The following is a 16,281-nucleotide window of genomic DNA, read 5'->3' on the forward strand; positions in this document are numbered from 1 at the left end:
TAAAATTATTACTTTTTCATGTAAAACTATAACTATTTCATGCAAAATGGTTACATTTGTCATATAAGACTCTGACTTTTATCACAATATTGCCATTTTTTTGTTGTTCTTGTAGTATACTGAAATTTTTCGAGTAAACTGATGACTTTTGTCATAATTTTGCAGAAGAAAATTCAGATTATTATTATAATATTGCCAACAAGTTTTCTTATAAAATTGTGACATTTTTCAATTAAAATGACGACTCTTTTCATAAAATTGCCAACATTTTAAGCTTCTTCTTGTTAAATTGCGACTGTGATTGAGTAAAACTCCAACTTGTAACATAATATTGCCCAAATGTTCAGTTTTACTTGTAAAATTTGGACTTGCTGAGTAAAATTTATTTTTATTATAATACTGCCTAAATCTTTAGTTTTTCTTGTGAAATTGTAACCGTTTTCTTGTGAAATTCCAACTAATCTTTCACAACAACCATCCATCCATCCATCCATCCATCCATCATCTTCCGCTTATCCGAGGTCGGGTCGCGGGGGCAACAGCCTAAGCAGGGAAGCCCAGACTTCCCTCTCCCCAGCCACTTCGTCTAGCTCTTCCCGGGGGATCCCGAGGCGTTCCCAGGCCAGCCGGGAGACATAGTCTTCCCAACGTGTCCTGGGTCTTCCCCGTGGCCTCCTACCGGTTGGACGTGCCCTAAACACCTTCCTCGGGAGGCGTTCGGGTGGCATCCTGACCAGATGCCCGAACCACCTCATCTGGCTCCTCTCCATGTGGAGGAGCAGCGGCTTTACTTTGAGTTCCTCCCGGATGGCAGAGCTTCTCACCCTATCTCTAAGGGAGAGACCCGCCACACGGCGGAGGAAACTCATTTCGGCCGCTTGTACCCGTGATCTTATCCTTTCGGTCATGACCCAAAGTTCATGACCATAGGTGAGGATGGGAACGTAGATCGACCGGTAAATTGAGAGCTTTGCCTTCCGGCTCAGCTCCTTCTTCACCACAACGGATCGGTACAACGTCCACATTACTGAAGACGCCGCACCGATCCGCCTGTCGATCTCACAATCCACTCTTCCCTCACTCGTGAACAAGACTCCTATATACTTGAACTCCTCCACTTGGGGCAGGGTCTCCTCCCCAACCCGGAGATGGCATTCCACCCTTTTCCGGGCGAGAACCATGGACTCGGACTTGGAGGTGCTGATTCTCATTCCGGTCGCTTCACACTCGGCTGCGAACCGATCCAGCGAGAGCTGAAGATCCCGGTCAGATGAAGCCATCAGGACCACATCATCTGCAAAAAGCAGAGACCTAATCCTGCGGTCACCAAACCGGAACCCCTCAACGCCTTGACAACAACCTTTTTTATATTTGCATTGTATGTTTATGTTATTAATGTTGTAAATACAAATCTTTATGTATCTAGAAAGGGTGGTCCTAAAGAGGTAGGCATTTTTCGGAGGTCTCAAGAAGGTAACAAATAGAAGAATGTGTGTGTGTGTGTGTGTGTGTGTGTGTGTGTGTGTGTGTGTGTGTGTGTGTGTGTGTGTGTGTGTGCGTATGCGTGCATGCTTGCTCTCTGTGTGACCACTGATGTGTGTGTGCACAGGCAGGGTCAGCCCGTGTATCCGATGGCAGGAGGTTTCTCGCCGGCCGCACTCAACATGAACACTTCTATGTCAAGGTAAGTGCTGTTAGTGGGCGGAGCCAACCCGTGAACGCGCTCTCTTTCAATGCTCCCGTCTAATGTTGTCATATCGTGATGTCAGCCTGGCGTCCAGCAGTTTCTCTCCCCGCGTGGTGGCGAGCTCGCCGCCGTCCGTCTCCCACGCCGCCGTGACCGTCAAACAGGAGGCTAGAGATGACAGCCCGCTGAGGTAGTAACCTTCTAATGTCCCCAGTCAACACGCTGAGGTTGAGCGTCTTCTCCCCGCCTTCCTGTAGGAAGTCGGTGGCGGACGTCGCACGGGAGAGCAGCGGCGAGAACAAAGCGCACATCAAGAAGCCGCTCAACGCCTTCATGCTGTTCATGAGAGAGGAGCGTCCAAACGTGGTGGCCCAGTGCCAAGTGAAGGAGAGCGCCACAATTAACCAGATTCTGGGACAGCGGGTCAGTACCAAGTGTGCGTGTAGAGCTGGGCAGAGTACCGCTACTTTGCAATAATATGACTCAAGTGACAGTAAAAAGTACTCCTCAAATACCGTATTTTTCGGAGTATAAGTCGCTCCGGAGTTTAAGTCGCATCTGCCAAAAATGCATAATAAAGAGGGGAAAAAACATATATAAGTCGCACTGGAGTTTAAGTCGCATTTTTGGGGGGAAATTTATTTGATAAAACCCAACACCAAGAATAGACATTTGAAAGGCAATTTAAAATAAAGAATAGAGAACAACAGGCTGAATAAGTGTACGTTATATGAGGCATAAATAACCAACTGAGAAGGTGCCTGCTATGTTAACCTAACATATTATGGTAAGAGTCATTCAAATAACTATAACATATAGAACATGCTATACCTTTACCAAGCAATCTGTCACTCCTAATCACTAAATCCCATTAAATCTTATACGTCTAGTCCAGTGGTTCTTAACCTGGGTTCGGTGAGTCAGCCTCAGGGGTTAGGCTGAGGTCAAAACACACCCGACTCATCGTGTAAATACAAACTTCTCCCTATCAGCGTATTACGGATACGGCAGCAGCTGACTGATTTGCGGGTGTGTAATTTATTGTGAGTTCATGCACTGTGTTGGTTCTGTTGTTTGAACAAGGTGGTGTTCATGCACGGTTCATTTTGTGCACCAGTAAAAAAAAACATGGTAACACTTTAGTATGGGGAACATATTCACCAGTAATTAGTTGCTTATTAACATGCAAATTAGTAACATATTGGCTCTTAACTAGTCATTATTAAGTACTTATTAATGCCTTCTTCGGCATGGCCTTATTATAACCCTAACCCTCTAACCTTGGCCCTAGCCCTAACCAAATAACTCTAAATTAAGTCTTTGTTACTTAGAATATGTTCCGCATACTAAAGTGTTACTAAAAACATGACATTTTCTTGAATTTTAAATTTGTATTTATTTTTTATTTTGTCCACTAAAGAAGGGTTCAGTGAATGCACATATGAAACTGGTGGGGTTCGGTACCTCCAACAAGGTTAAGAACCACTGGTCTAGTCTCTTACGTGAATGAGCTAAATAATATTATGTGATTTTTTACGGTAATGTGTTAATAATTTCACACATAAGTCGCTCCTGAGTATGAGTCGCACCCCCGGCCAAACTATGGAAAAAAGTGCGACTTATAGTCTGAAAAATACGGTAATTACGTGAGTAAGTAAGTGTTCAGTGAAAAAACTACTCAAGTGTCAATCACTCAATCAAAGTGTACTTATATAGCCCTAAATTACAAGTGTCTCAAAGGGCTGCAGAGGCCAAAACGACATCCTCGGTTCAGATCCCACATCTGGGGGCGGTATAGCTCGGTTGGTAGAGTGGCCATGCCAGCAACTTGAGGGTTGCAGGTTCGATTCCCTCTTCCGTACTGAATCTGCACTTTTAAAGGTTTTTAATGACTTGCTTTTAATGTCTGATTCTGGCAGCTCTGCCATTTTAGTGATTTTAGCTCTTACAGCTGCCTTTGACACAGTCGACCACACAATTCTTTTAGACCGCCTGAGAGACTGTGTGGGTGTCAGGGGGACTGCGTTAGCGTGGTTCAGATCTTACCTGTCTGAGATGTCCTTCTCTGTCAGGCTGGGGAACGCCACCTCCTCTTCTGCCCCGCTTTACTGTGGTGTCCCCCAAGGATCTATTTTAGGCCCCATCCTGTTCGCTCTTTATCTCCTCCCTTTTGGAGATTTTATCACTTTTATGCAGATGACTGCCAAATTTATATGCCGATTTCAAAAAGCCACGGCCCCCTGATGCCCCTTCTTAACTGTCTATGTGACGTCAAGGTTTGGTTAGCCCAGAATTTTTTAATAATGAATGAGGGAAAAACGGAAATTTTAGTTTTTGGTCCGGCCCTCACTGACTTGGGACCATTGCAAAATGATGTGCGTCCCAAAGTCACCAGCCTTGGCGTCACTATAGACAGCCATTTTAAACTAGACAAACAAGTTAATGGCGTTTTAAAATCGTGTTTTTATCACCTTCGTCTTTTAGTAAAGGTTAAACCGTTTTTATCTTTTAACCTTTTTGAACAAGTGGTGCATGCTTTTATTTGAAGTGGCCTGGACTACTGCAATGCACTTTATGCTGGCATTAGCCAAAAAGCTCTCTCCCGGTTGCAGTTAGTCCAGAACGCGGCAGCACGACTTTTAACAGGGGCCAGGAAACGCCAGCATATAACCCCAATTCTTCAGAGTCTGCACTGGCTCCCTGTTCATTTTAGAACTGATTTTAAAACATTGCTGTTTGTTTTTAAATCTTTACATGGACTGGCACCTCAATATATCTCGGACCTCATCCAAATTTACATCCCTGCGCGCGCTCTGAGGTCCGAGAGCCAGTTCCAGCTCGTGGTGCCCAAGACCAGACTTAAGACCAGGGGAGACAGGGCCTTCTCTGTGGTCTGGAACACTCTACCGCTCCATGTTCAAACTGCTTCCATAGTGGAGTGTTTTAAGTCTCGTCTTAAAACCCACTTTTATTCTTTGGCTTTTAACACTACGTGAGTTGTGTGGTCCTCTGTGTTTTTTATACACTTTGATTTCTATTTTACTGTTTTAATTGATTTTACCTTTTAAAATGCTAGACACCGAACTCTATTTAATAATACAACTCTAACATTTGACAACCAAACAATTAAACAAGGCGACACGGTAAAGAATCTGGGTATTATCTTCGACCCAACTCTCTCCTTTGAGGCACACATTAAAAGCGTTACTAAAACGGCCTTCTTTCATCTCCGTAATATCGCTAAAATTCGCTCCATTTTGTCCACTAAAGACGCTGAGATCATTATCCATGCGTTTGTTACGTCTCGCCTCGACTACTGTAACGTATTATTTTCGGGTCTCCCCATGTCTAGCATTAAAAGATTACAGTTGGTACAAAATGCGGCTGCTAGACTTTTGACAAGAACAAGAAAGTTTGATCACATTACGCCTGTACTGTATATACCTTTATATACATATATACATACATATATACCTATACTGTATATACCTTTATATACATATATACATACATATATACCTATACTGACTCACCTGCACTGGCTTCCTGTGCACTTAAGATGTGACTTTAAGGTTTTACTACTTACGTATAAAATACTACACGGTCTAGCTCCATCCTATCTTGCCGATTGTATTGTACCATATGTCCCGGCAAGAAATCTGCGTTCAAAGGACTCCGGCTTATTAGTGATTCCCAAAGCCCAAAAAAAGTCTGCGGGCTATAGAGCTTTTTCTATTGGGGCTCCAGTACTCTGGAATGCCCTCCCGGTAACAGTTCGAGATGCCACCTCAGTAGAAGCATTTAAGTCTCACCTTAAAACTCATTTGTATACTTTAGTCTTTAAATAGACTCCCTTTTTAGACCAGTTGATCTGCCGTTTCTTTTCTTTTTCTTCTATGTCCCACTCTCCTTTGTGGAGGGGGTCCAGTCCGATCCGGTGGCCATGTACCGCTTGCCTGTGTATCGGCTGGGGACATCTCTGCGCTGCTGATCCGCCTCCGCATGGGATGGTTTCCTGCTGGCTCCGCTGTGAACGGGACTCTCGCTGCTGCGTTGAATCCGCTTTGGACTGGACTCTCGCGACTGTGTTGGATCCATTATGGCTTGAACTTTCACAGTATCATGTTAGACCCGCTCGACATCCATTGCTTTCCTCCTCTCCAAGGTTCTCATAGTCATCATTGTCACCGACGTCCCACTGGGTGTGAGTTTTCCTTGCCCTTATGTGGGCCTACCGAGGATGTGGTAGTGGTTTGTGCAGCCCTTTGAGACACTAGTGATTTAGGGCTATATAAGTAAACTTTGATTGATTGATTGATTGAAAATAGTTTTTAATCATATTTGTTTTTATATCGTTTTTATTGGTTTTATATTTATTTATTTTTTGTTTTTATTCAGTCATTGGTGGAGCATAATATATATATATATACTTTTTTTAAATTTTATTTTATTTATTTATTTTTTTATTTTTTTACAATTGTTTTTAACATGGCTGTGCAGCACTTTGGAAACGTTATTGTTGTTTACATGTGCTATATAAATAAAGTGGATTGGATAAATGCAGCGCATCACTCTAACGGGCGTGCTCCTTTTCCCAGTGGCACTCCCTGACCAAAGATGAGCAGTCCAAATATTACGAGCTGGCCCGCAAGGAGCGCCTGGTCCACTCGCAGCTTTACCCCGGCTGGTCGGCCAGAGACAACTACGTGAGTACGACGCCACTTCCTGTTTGCTCCCTCTGCCTCTGCTGACGTGGCCGCTCATGTGCAGGGGAAGAAGAAGAAGCGGAAGAAAACCAAGAGCGAAACGCAACAAGGCGGTGAGACGATGGTCACATTGCGACACATGATGGCGGCGACTAACGTGTGCGTGTTTTTTCCAGCCGCGGCAGACGATTCATCGCCGCCGCCCAAACGAGCGCACATGTCGCCGGACGAGGCGCCGCACGTGCACGCTCTTCTCACGCACCCGCGCTCGCTGACGACGGCGGCGGCGAGCGCACACGCCCGATCTCACTTGTCGCGGCCGCACACCGTCTCCCATCTCACGCACACACATTTGTCCCAGGCCAGCCCCGCCTCCTCCGTGGACTCCCCGGCCACACCCACCGCGGCGCTGGCGTCGCCCGCCGCCCCGGCGCCGACCCACACGGAACACACGCACTCCCCGTACGGGCACACGTCGCCACAGGCCGACCAGCCGCTCGCCCTCACCACCAAGCCGCTGCGCAGCACGCACCCGCTGGGTCCGTCCACGTCGCCGCCGCACACGCCCCCGCCTCTGCCTTTCCTGGTCCCGCCCCCTTCCTCCTCCCACCACAACAGAAGAGCCAATCAGGTGTAAAGAAAGATTTTGACAGCAAATGTATTTTAGTAAGAAAAAGAGAATTTTGTGGTCAATATTTGACTTTGGTGTCTTTTTTTTGTAAAAATTAATCACCCGCGTTACTTTTACTCATAAAATAAACGTCATTCACTTCCTCTTCTTGTCGCCAGCACATGACTTCCACTCTGCAAACACCTGATGGCAGAGTCCACTTTATATGGACCCCTCGGTCACGTGACCTGAGGCGTTGTTTCCAGGGTTACGTAAGCGCGCAGGCGGATGTGTCCGTATTTGGTCTGGCAGGTGTGTGTGTGTGTGTGTGTGTGTGGGCCGCAGGTGCTTCAAAAGGTGACAAAGCTGTGCCAGGACGTTCTCCACAGGAAGATGCAGGAAGCGGCGAAGAGAGCGGTCGTGGTGTCCGTGAGCAGCTTCGAACCCGGAGCTCCGTTCGCCGCCAGACGCGGCGCACTCAGAGACGCCAAACGTATCCATCGCATCCTGTCCCAACTGGACTTCAAGGTGGACCTCCACCAAGACCTGGACAGCCGTCAGATCTACTCGCTCTTTCAGAAAGGTAACTCACCTGTACGACTAATAATACTGCATATTTTCTCATACTATATTACCAAATATATTGTACTGTATGCGGCATACACATATTGTAGTGTACTTACTGTAGTACAGGTAGCCCGTAAGGACCAACTGGCCTGTTCTAAAAATAGCTCAAATGGCAGCACTTACCAGTGAGCTGCCTCTATTTTTTAAATTGTATTTATTTATTTATGTATTTATTCAGTAATGCGGACGTTGTACCGATCCGTTGTGGTGAAGAAGGAGCTGAGCCGGAAGGCAAAGCTCTCAATTTACCGGTCGATCTACGTTCCCATCCTCACCTATGGTCATGAGCTTTGGGTCATGACCGAAAGGATAAGATCACGGGTACAAGCGGCCGAAATGAGTTTCCTCCGCCGTGTGGTGGGTCTCTCCCTTAGAGATAGGGTGAGAAGCTCTGCCATCCGGGAGGAACTCAAAGTAAAGCCGCTGCTCCTCCACATGGAGAGGAGCCAGATGAGGTGGTTCGGGCATCTGGTCAGGATGCCACCTGAACGCCTCCCTAGGGAGGTGTTTAGGGCACGTCCAACCGGTAGGAGGCCACGGGGAAGACCCAGGACACGTTGAGAAGACTATGTCTCCCGGCTGGCCTGGGAACGCCTCGGGATCCCCCGGGAAGAGCTAGACGAAGTGGCTGGGGAGAGGGAAGTCTGGGTTTCCCTGCTTAGGCTGTTGCCCCCGCGACCCGACCTCGGATAAGCGGAAGATGACGGATGGATGGATTTATTTACTAGCAAGCTGGTCTCGCTTTGCTCGACATTTTTAATTCTAAGAGAGACAAAACTCATAGAATTTGAAAATCCAAGAAAATATTTTAAAGACTTGGTCTTCACTTGTTTAAACAAATTCATTCATTTTTTTACTTTGGTTCTTATAACTTTCTGAAAGACAATTTTAGAGAAAAAATACAACCTTAAAAATCATTGTAGGATTTTTAAACACATATACCTTTTTACCTTTTAAATTCCGTCCTCTTCTTTCCTGACAATTTAAATCAATGTTCAAGTAAATTAATTTTTTTATTGTAAAGAATAATAAATACATTTTAATTTAACTCTTCATTTTAGCTTTTTTTTTGGGGCGGGACGAAGAATATTTGTGAAATATTTCTTCAAACTTATTATGATTAAAATTCAAAAAAATTATTCTGGCAAAGCTAGAAAATCTGTAGAATCAAATTTAAATCTTATTTCAAAGTCTTTTGAATTTCTTTTAATTTTGTTCTGGAAAATCTAGAAGAAATAATGATTTGTCTTTGTTAGAAATATAGCTCGGTCCAATTTATATATTCTAACAAAGTGCAGATTGGATTTTAACCTATTTAAAACATGTCATCAAAAATACATATTTATTGTGAGAAATCACAAAGATGATCAGTGTTTCCACAAAGATAAATATCATTAATTATTAATAACATAGAGTTAAAGGTAAATTGAGCAAATTGGCTATTTCTGGCAATTTATTTAAGAGTGTATCAAACTGGTAGCCCTTTGCATTAATCAGTACCCAAGAAGTAGCTCTTGGTTTCAAAATGGTTGGTGACCCCTGCTGTAGTACATTGAATGAAAACAATATTACTGACTCACTATCAGAAACCGATAGTGATAGTAATACTTTTTTATGATCTCTGCTTATGTAAGTCCACTTTTTATCTCAACCAAACTAACCTGTCAAATAATATTGACCCAGCAGGCTCAAGACAGTGATACAGCGGTGAGAACACTGATTTATTTGCAAAATAGTTGTATTTTTAAATTGAGACAACGTTGATGTTTCAGAAATGACCAAATTTCAATTTATTTTTTATTAATCAGTCCAACAAAATAATACACAAATATACCATAATATTACAATCCCCATTCAAAATAGCAATCGACAGTCAACAATTGAGATGACAGCAAACAATGCAAAAGTAGTCAAACAAAAATGAATGATAACAACAACAGTATCAAAATGAATAAGAATTCCCTGAGCATCACAGCCATTTATTAAAAAAAATGTATATATTTTTAAAAATAACCTGACATTGAATAAACGTTGTCAAAAAGTACGTTGTTTCGACATATTTTTTGTTGTTGTCGAATATTGGTTGGGAAATGACCCAATTTCAATGGTCAAATCAACGTCACAACCTGACTTTTTTTCTCTTTTTATTAATCCGTCCAACAAAGTAATGCACAAAAATACCATAATGATACAATTCTAAAACCGAACCAGGCCCAGCAACATTCAAAATAGCAATCAAAAGTCAACAAATAAAAAGATACACAATCATGACACAAAACAATGCAAAAGTAGTCAAACAAAAATGAATAATAACAATATCAATATTAATTATTAATAAGAACTCCTAGACCAGATGCTGGAACCACCTCATCTGGCTCCTCTCCATGTGAAGGAGCAGCTGCTTTACTTTGAGTTCCTCCCGGATGGCAGAGCTTCTCACCCTATCTCTAAGGGAGAGACCCGCCACACGACGGAGGAAACTCATTTCGGCCGCTTGTACCCGTGATCTTATCCTTTCGGTCATGACCCAAAGCTCATGACCATAAGTGAGGATGGGAACGTAGATCGACCGGTAAATTGAGAGCTTTGCCTTCCGGCTCAGCTCCTTCTTCACCACAACGGATCGGTACAACGTCCGCATTACTGAAGACGCCGCACCGATCCGCCTGTCCATCTCACCATCCACTTTTCCCTCACTCGTGAACAAGATTCCCAGGTACTTGAACTCCTCCACTTGGGGTAAGATCTCCTCCCCAACCCGGAGTTGGCACTCCACCCTTTTTCGGGCTAGAACCATGGACTCGGACTTGGAGGTGCTGATTCTCATTCCGGTCGCTTCACACTCGGCTGCGAACCGATCCAGTGAGAGCTGAAGATCCTCGTCAGATGAAGCCATCAGGACCACATCATCTGCAAATAGCAGAGACCTAATCCTGCAGCCACCAAACCAGATACTCTCAACGCCCTGACTGCGCCTAGCAACTCTGTCCATAAAAGTTATGAACAGAATGGGTGACTTAAGGGCAGCCTTGGCGGAGTCCAACCCTCACTGGAAATGTGTTCGACTTACTGCCGGCAATGTGGACCAAGCTCTGGCACTGATCATACAGGGAGTGGACCGCCACAATCAGACAGTCCGATACCCCATACTCTCTGAGCACTCCCCACAGGACTTCCCGAGGGACACGGTCGAATGCCTTCTCCAAGTCCACAAAGCACATGTAGACTAGCTGGGCAAACTTCCATGCACCCTCAAGGACCCTGCCGGGAGTATAGAGCTGGTCCACAGTTCTCGTGACCTACTTGCTTTTATCTTATGTCCGCTTGTAAACTCTTTGATTGATTGATTGTGAAGTGAAGTGAATTATATTTATATAGCGCTTTTCTCTAGTGACTCAAAGCGCTTTACATAGTGAAACCCAATATCTAATTTACATTTAAACCAGTGTAGGTGGCACTGGGAGCATGTGGGTAAAGTGTCTTGCCCAAGGACACAACGGCAGTGACGAGGATGGCGAAAGCGGGAATCAAACCTGCAACCCTCAAGTTGCTAACACGGCCACTCTACCAACCGAGCTATACCGATTGATTTGAAAGTTTATTAGTAGATTGCACAGTACAGTACATATTCCGTACAACTGACCACTAAATGGTAACACCCCAATAAGTTTTAGGTCCACGTTAATCATCCATCCATCCATTTTCTACAGTTTATTCCCTTTGGGCTCACGGGGGGCGCTGGTGCCTATCTCAGCTACAATCGGGCGGAAGGCGGTGTTCACCCTGGACAAGTCGCCACCTCATCGCAGGGCCAACACAGATAGACAGACAACATTCACATAGTAGATCAATTCTATGTTTTGTTTTAAGGGCTCCTTGTTGGCTCACAACTATTTTGGCCAGTTCCTTATCTGTTTTGAAGAAGCAGCCGCGCACGAGAGGGGCTTTTTTTCGCTCTTAATGAGCTGACTCTTTTTGTTTGGATTTAGACCTGGCTTGCTGATGTTATTGTTGCGATGTAAGGGCTGGTCTCCTATCGCTTAATTAAAATGTTCTTCCTGTTTACTCAACATCCATCTATCCATTTTCTACCGCTTATTCCCTTTTAGGGTCGCGGGGGGCGCTGGCGCCTATCTCAGCTACAATCGGGCGGAAGGCGGTGTTCACCCTGGACAAGTCGCCACCTCATCGCAGGGCCAACACAGATAGACAGACAACATTCACACTCACATTCACATAGTAGATCAATTCTCTGTTTTGTTTTAAGGGCTCCTTGTTTGTCGTCTCACAACTATTTTGGCCAGTTCCTTATCTGTTTTGAAGAAGCAGCCGCGCACGAGAGGGGCTTTTTTCGCTCTTAATGAGCTGACTCTTTTTGTTTGGATTTAGACCTGGCTTGCTGATGCTATTGTTGCGTTGTAAGGGCTGGTCTCCTATCGCTTAAGTAAAATGTTCTTCCTGTTTACTCAACATCCATCCATCCATCCATCCATCCATTTTCTACCGCTTATTCCCTTTTGGGGGCGCTGGTGCCTATCTCAGCTACAATCGGGCGGAAGGCGGTGTTCACCCTGGACAAGTCGCCACCTCATCGCAGGGCCAACACAGATAGACAGACAACATTCACACTCACATTCACATAGTAGATCAATTCTCTGTTTTGTTTTAAGGGCTCCTTGTTTGTCGGCTCACAACTATTTTGGCCAGTTCCTTATCTGTTTTGAAGAAGCAGTTTCGCACGAGAGGGGCTTTTTTCGCTCTTAATGAGCTGACTCTTTTTGTTTGGATTTAGACCTGGCTTGCTGATGTTATTGTTGCGTTGTAAGGGCTGGTCTCCTATCACTTAAGTAAAATGTTCTTCCTGTTTACTCAACATCCATCCATGCATTTTCTACCGCTTATTCCCTTTTGGGGTCATGGGGGGCGCTGGCGCCTATCTCAGCTACAAACGGGCGGAAGGCGGTGTTCACCCTGGACAAGTCGCCACCTCATCGCAGGGCCAACACAGATAGACAGACAACATTCACATTCACATAGTAGATAAATTCTCTGTTTTGTTTTAAGGGCTCCTTGTTTGTCGGCTCACAACTATTTTGGCCAGTTCCTTATCTGTTTTGAAGAAGCAGCTGCGCACGAGAGGGGCTTTTTTTTTGCTCTTAATGAGCTGACTCTTTTTGTTTGGATTTAGACCTGGCTTGCTGATGTTATTGTTGCGTTGTAAGGGCTGGTCTCCTATCGCTCAAGTAAAATGTTCTTCCTGTTTACTCAACATATGTCATCCAAAAGAATTTGGGATTGAGTGTTTTATTCCCTGAGAGGAAGGCAACAGTTGATAACTGGACACAGGTAACACGTCTGTTGTGTGCAGAGAGTCGGCGCCCGGTGGCCGAGTGTTTCCTGGCCGTCCTGTCGTCTCACGGCGAGGACGGCTACGTGTTCGGAGCGGATGGGAGGCCCGTGTCCTTGTCACGGCTGTTCGCCTTCTTCGACACCGCGGACATGGAGCAGAAGGTCAAAGTGTTCCTCGTTCAGGTAAAATGACGGTTAAGCCGGGTCATGTGACAAACAATCACGACGGCGTCCGCGCAGGCCTGCCGAGGCGGCGCCATGGACGACGGCGTGGAAACCGACTCGGGCGGCGTGGAAGAGACCGACTTAGGCGGCGCCTACTCTCAGCTTTCTGTTCCTGTCAACACGCTGGTGATGTACGCCACCACGCCAGGTGAGCCCGCCTTACCGTCGCGCGCTTCTCGCCGTCTGACGCCCCCGGTCTTGCGTCCGCAGGCTACGTGGCGTTCATGAACCCCATGGGCTCCGTCTTCCTGCAGACCTTCTGCTCCCTCCTGGAGGAGGAGGATCACCGTCGCCTGGAGCTGACCCGTCTGATGACCCGCCTGTCGCACAGGGTGGCCTACACCTTCCAGGCCAAAAGTCACAAGTTCGGCCCGAAAAAGGAGATGCCCTGCTTCCTGACCCGCATGACCCGGGACGTGTTTCCTTTCGCTTCTTGGTGACGCCCTGAACTTAAACTTTTGTACGTCGTGTAATTAAGTTTGTTCTTTGTGTTTACAACTTTATTTTCAACTTTTGCATAAATAAAGGAAACTTTTTGTTGTTTGAAAAAGTAGCTGAGATTCATCTCTGATAATTTATTAGGATTGGACTCTGAGTTCAATCATTGATACATAATCATATGTTCACAATATAAGTTTTTATCTGACCGTTTTCATAGCAGGGTGGTAGAGTAAGTAGGACACAAAAAGTAGAAAGTCCCATCTTAAAATTAATTTGTATACTCTAGCCTTTAAATAGACCCCCTCTTTAGACCAGTTGATCTGCCGCTTCTTTTCTTTTCTCCTCTGCCCCCTCTCTTTAGTGGAGGGGGGGCACAGTTCTGGTGGCCATGGATGAAGTGCTGGCTCTCCAGAGTCGGAACCTGGGGTGGACCGCCTGTGCATCGGTTGGGAACATCTCTGCGCTACTGATCCGTCTCTGCCCGGATGGTTTCCTGCTGGCCCCACCATGGACTGGACTCTCACACTATTATGTCAGATCCACTATGGACTGGACTCTCACACTATTATGTTAGATCCACTATGGACTGGACTCTCACTATTATGTTAGATCCACTATGGGCTGGACTCTCACTATAATCTTAGATCCACTATGGACTGGACTCTCACTATTATGTTAGATCCACTATGGACTGGACTCTCACTATTATGTTAGATCCACTATGGGCTGGACTCTCACTATAATGTTAGATCCACTATGGACTGGACTCTCACTATTATGTTAGATCCACCATGGACTGGACTCCCACTATAATGTTAGATCCACTATGGACTGGACTCTCACTATTATGTTAGATCCACTATGGACTGGACTCCCACTATAATGTTAGATCCACTATGGACTGAACTCTCACTATAATGTTAGATCCACTATGGACTGGACTCCCACTATAATGTTAGATCCACTATGGACTGGACTCTCACTATTATGTTAGATCCACTATGGACTGGACTCCCACTATAATGTTAGATCCACTATGGACTGAACTCTCACTATAATGTTAGATCCACTATGGACTGGACTCTCACTATTATGTTAGATCTGCTATGGACTGGACTCTCACTATTATGTTAGATCCACTATGGACTGGACTCTCACACTATTATGTTAGATCCACTATGGACTGGACTCTCACTATTATGTTAGATCCACTATGGACTGGACTCTCACACTATTATGTTAGATCCACTATGGACTGGACTCTCACTATTATGTTAGATCCACTATGGACTGGACTCTCACACTATTATGTTAGATCCACTATGGACTGGACTCTCACTATTATGTTAGATCCACTATGGACTTTACTCTCACTATAATGGTAGATCCCCTATGGACTGGACTCTCACTATTATGTTAGATCCACTATGGACTGGACTCTCACTATTATGTTAGATCCACTATGGACTGGACTCCCACTATTATGTTAGATCCACTATGGACTTTACTCTCACTATAATGTTAGATCCACTATGGACTGAACTCTCACACTATTATGTTAGATCCACTATGGACTGGACTCTCACTATTATGTTAGATCCACTATGGACTGGACTCTCACTATTATGTTAGATCCACTATGGACTGGACTGTCACACTTTTATGTTGGACCAGGCCTGGCCAATTATTTTGACTCGGGGACGGGGGGGGGGGGGGGGCAAATTTAGAGAAAAAAATGCATCCGTTGTATAGTTGAAAACTTACGGTCGTTATGGCAGTTACATTTTCCATCTTAAAGATCTAAAAAAATTGTTTGGGAATGTCCGCCAGTCCAGATTGAAAAGTTTAACAGGCCGCATGTGGCCCCCGGGGCTTAATTTACCACGGTCTGTGTTAGACCCACTTGACGTCCATTGCATTCGGTCTCCCCTGGGGGAGGAGTCCTCTCCAAGGTTTCTCATAGTCACCCACATTGACGTCACACTGGGTTGTGAGTTTTTCCTTGCCCTTTTGTGGGCTCTGAACCGAGGATGTTGTTGTGGCCCGTGTAGCCCTTTGAGGCACTTGTGATTTAGGTCTACATAAATAAACATTGATTAATGACTGAAGCTGAAATTAACACATTTCTTCAAGCCAAGATACAATTAGCGGTGTACCCCAGGGGTCCGTCCTAAAACCAAAACAGTTTGACCTGAAGGCTAAAGCACAACTGTCAAACTCAAGGCCCACGGGCCAGATCTGGCCTGCGACATCCTTTTATCTGGCCCACAAACACCTGGAAGTTGTATATGTCAATAAAGTACTTTAATGTTTTCTCATGAAGTATTTTATTGACATATATAACTTACAGGGGTTTATGTTCATGTTTTCTCATGGGCAGCACGGTGGAAAAAAGGGGTTGGTGCATGTGCCTCACATGGGCTCGGGGTGGCATAGCTCGGTTGGTAGAGTGGCCGTGCCAGCAACTTGAGGGTTGCAGGTTCGATTCCCGCTTGCGCCATCCTAGTCACTGCCGTTGTGTCCTTGGGCAAGACACTTTACCCACCTGCTCCCAGTGCCACCCACACTGCTTTAAATGTAACTTGGATATTGGGTTTCATTATGTAAAAGTGCTTTGAGTCACTAGAGAAAAGCGC

At 45.1% G+C, this 16,281-nt stretch overlaps 2 protein-coding genes across 3 annotated transcripts in view; both read left to right on the top strand.

Moving 5' to 3' along the window:
- Positions 1-7,167, top strand: part of tcf7l1a (transcription factor 7 like 1a) — a 32,156-nt gene extending 24,989 nt beyond the window's left edge. For both annotated transcript variants that reach the window (XM_061876213.1, XM_061876211.1), the window contains exons 7-12: positions 1,610-1,684; positions 1,770-1,877; positions 1,945-2,110; positions 6,286-6,393; positions 6,458-6,506; positions 6,570-7,167. In XM_061876213.1, coding sequence (XP_061732197.1) covers positions 1,610-1,684; positions 1,770-1,877; positions 1,945-2,110; positions 6,286-6,393; positions 6,458-6,506; positions 6,570-7,030 — 967 coding nt within the window. In that variant the 3' untranslated portion in view covers positions 7,031-7,167. The remainder of the gene's footprint in view (positions 1-1,609; positions 1,685-1,769; positions 1,878-1,944; positions 2,111-6,285; positions 6,394-6,457; positions 6,507-6,569) is intronic.
- A 124-nt stretch (positions 7,168-7,291) lies between these two features.
- Positions 7,292-13,757, top strand: LOC133536037 (caspase-7-like). Its single transcript, XM_061876214.1, has 4 exons — positions 7,292-7,586; positions 12,999-13,162; positions 13,220-13,352; positions 13,415-13,757. Exons 1-4 carry the CDS (start codon positions 7,292-7,294, stop codon positions 13,642-13,644), a joined length of 822 nt encoding a protein of 273 aa, XP_061732198.1. The 3' UTR covers positions 13,645-13,757.
- The last annotated feature ends 2,524 nt before the right edge of the window (positions 13,758-16,281 follow it).

The sequence above is a fragment of the Nerophis ophidion genome, linkage group LG17 (assembly GCF_033978795.1).
Source record: "Nerophis ophidion isolate RoL-2023_Sa linkage group LG17, RoL_Noph_v1.0, whole genome shotgun sequence".
NCBI lineage: Eukaryota > Metazoa > Chordata > Actinopteri > Syngnathiformes > Syngnathidae > Nerophis > Nerophis ophidion.

Coding starts and splice junctions, on each gene's coding strand:
- LOC133536037 (XM_061876214.1), top strand. CDS start 7,292: ATGTGTCCGTATTTGGTCTGGCAGGTGTGTGTGTGTGTGTGTGTGTGT. Junction 7,587..12,998: donor CTACTCGCTCTTTCAGAAAG/GTAACTCACCTG, acceptor TGTTGTGTGCAG/AGAGTCGGCGCCCGGTGGCC. Junction 13,353..13,414: donor GATGTACGCCACCACGCCAG/GTGAGCCCGCCT, acceptor TTGCGTCCGCAG/GCTACGTGGCGTTCATGAAC.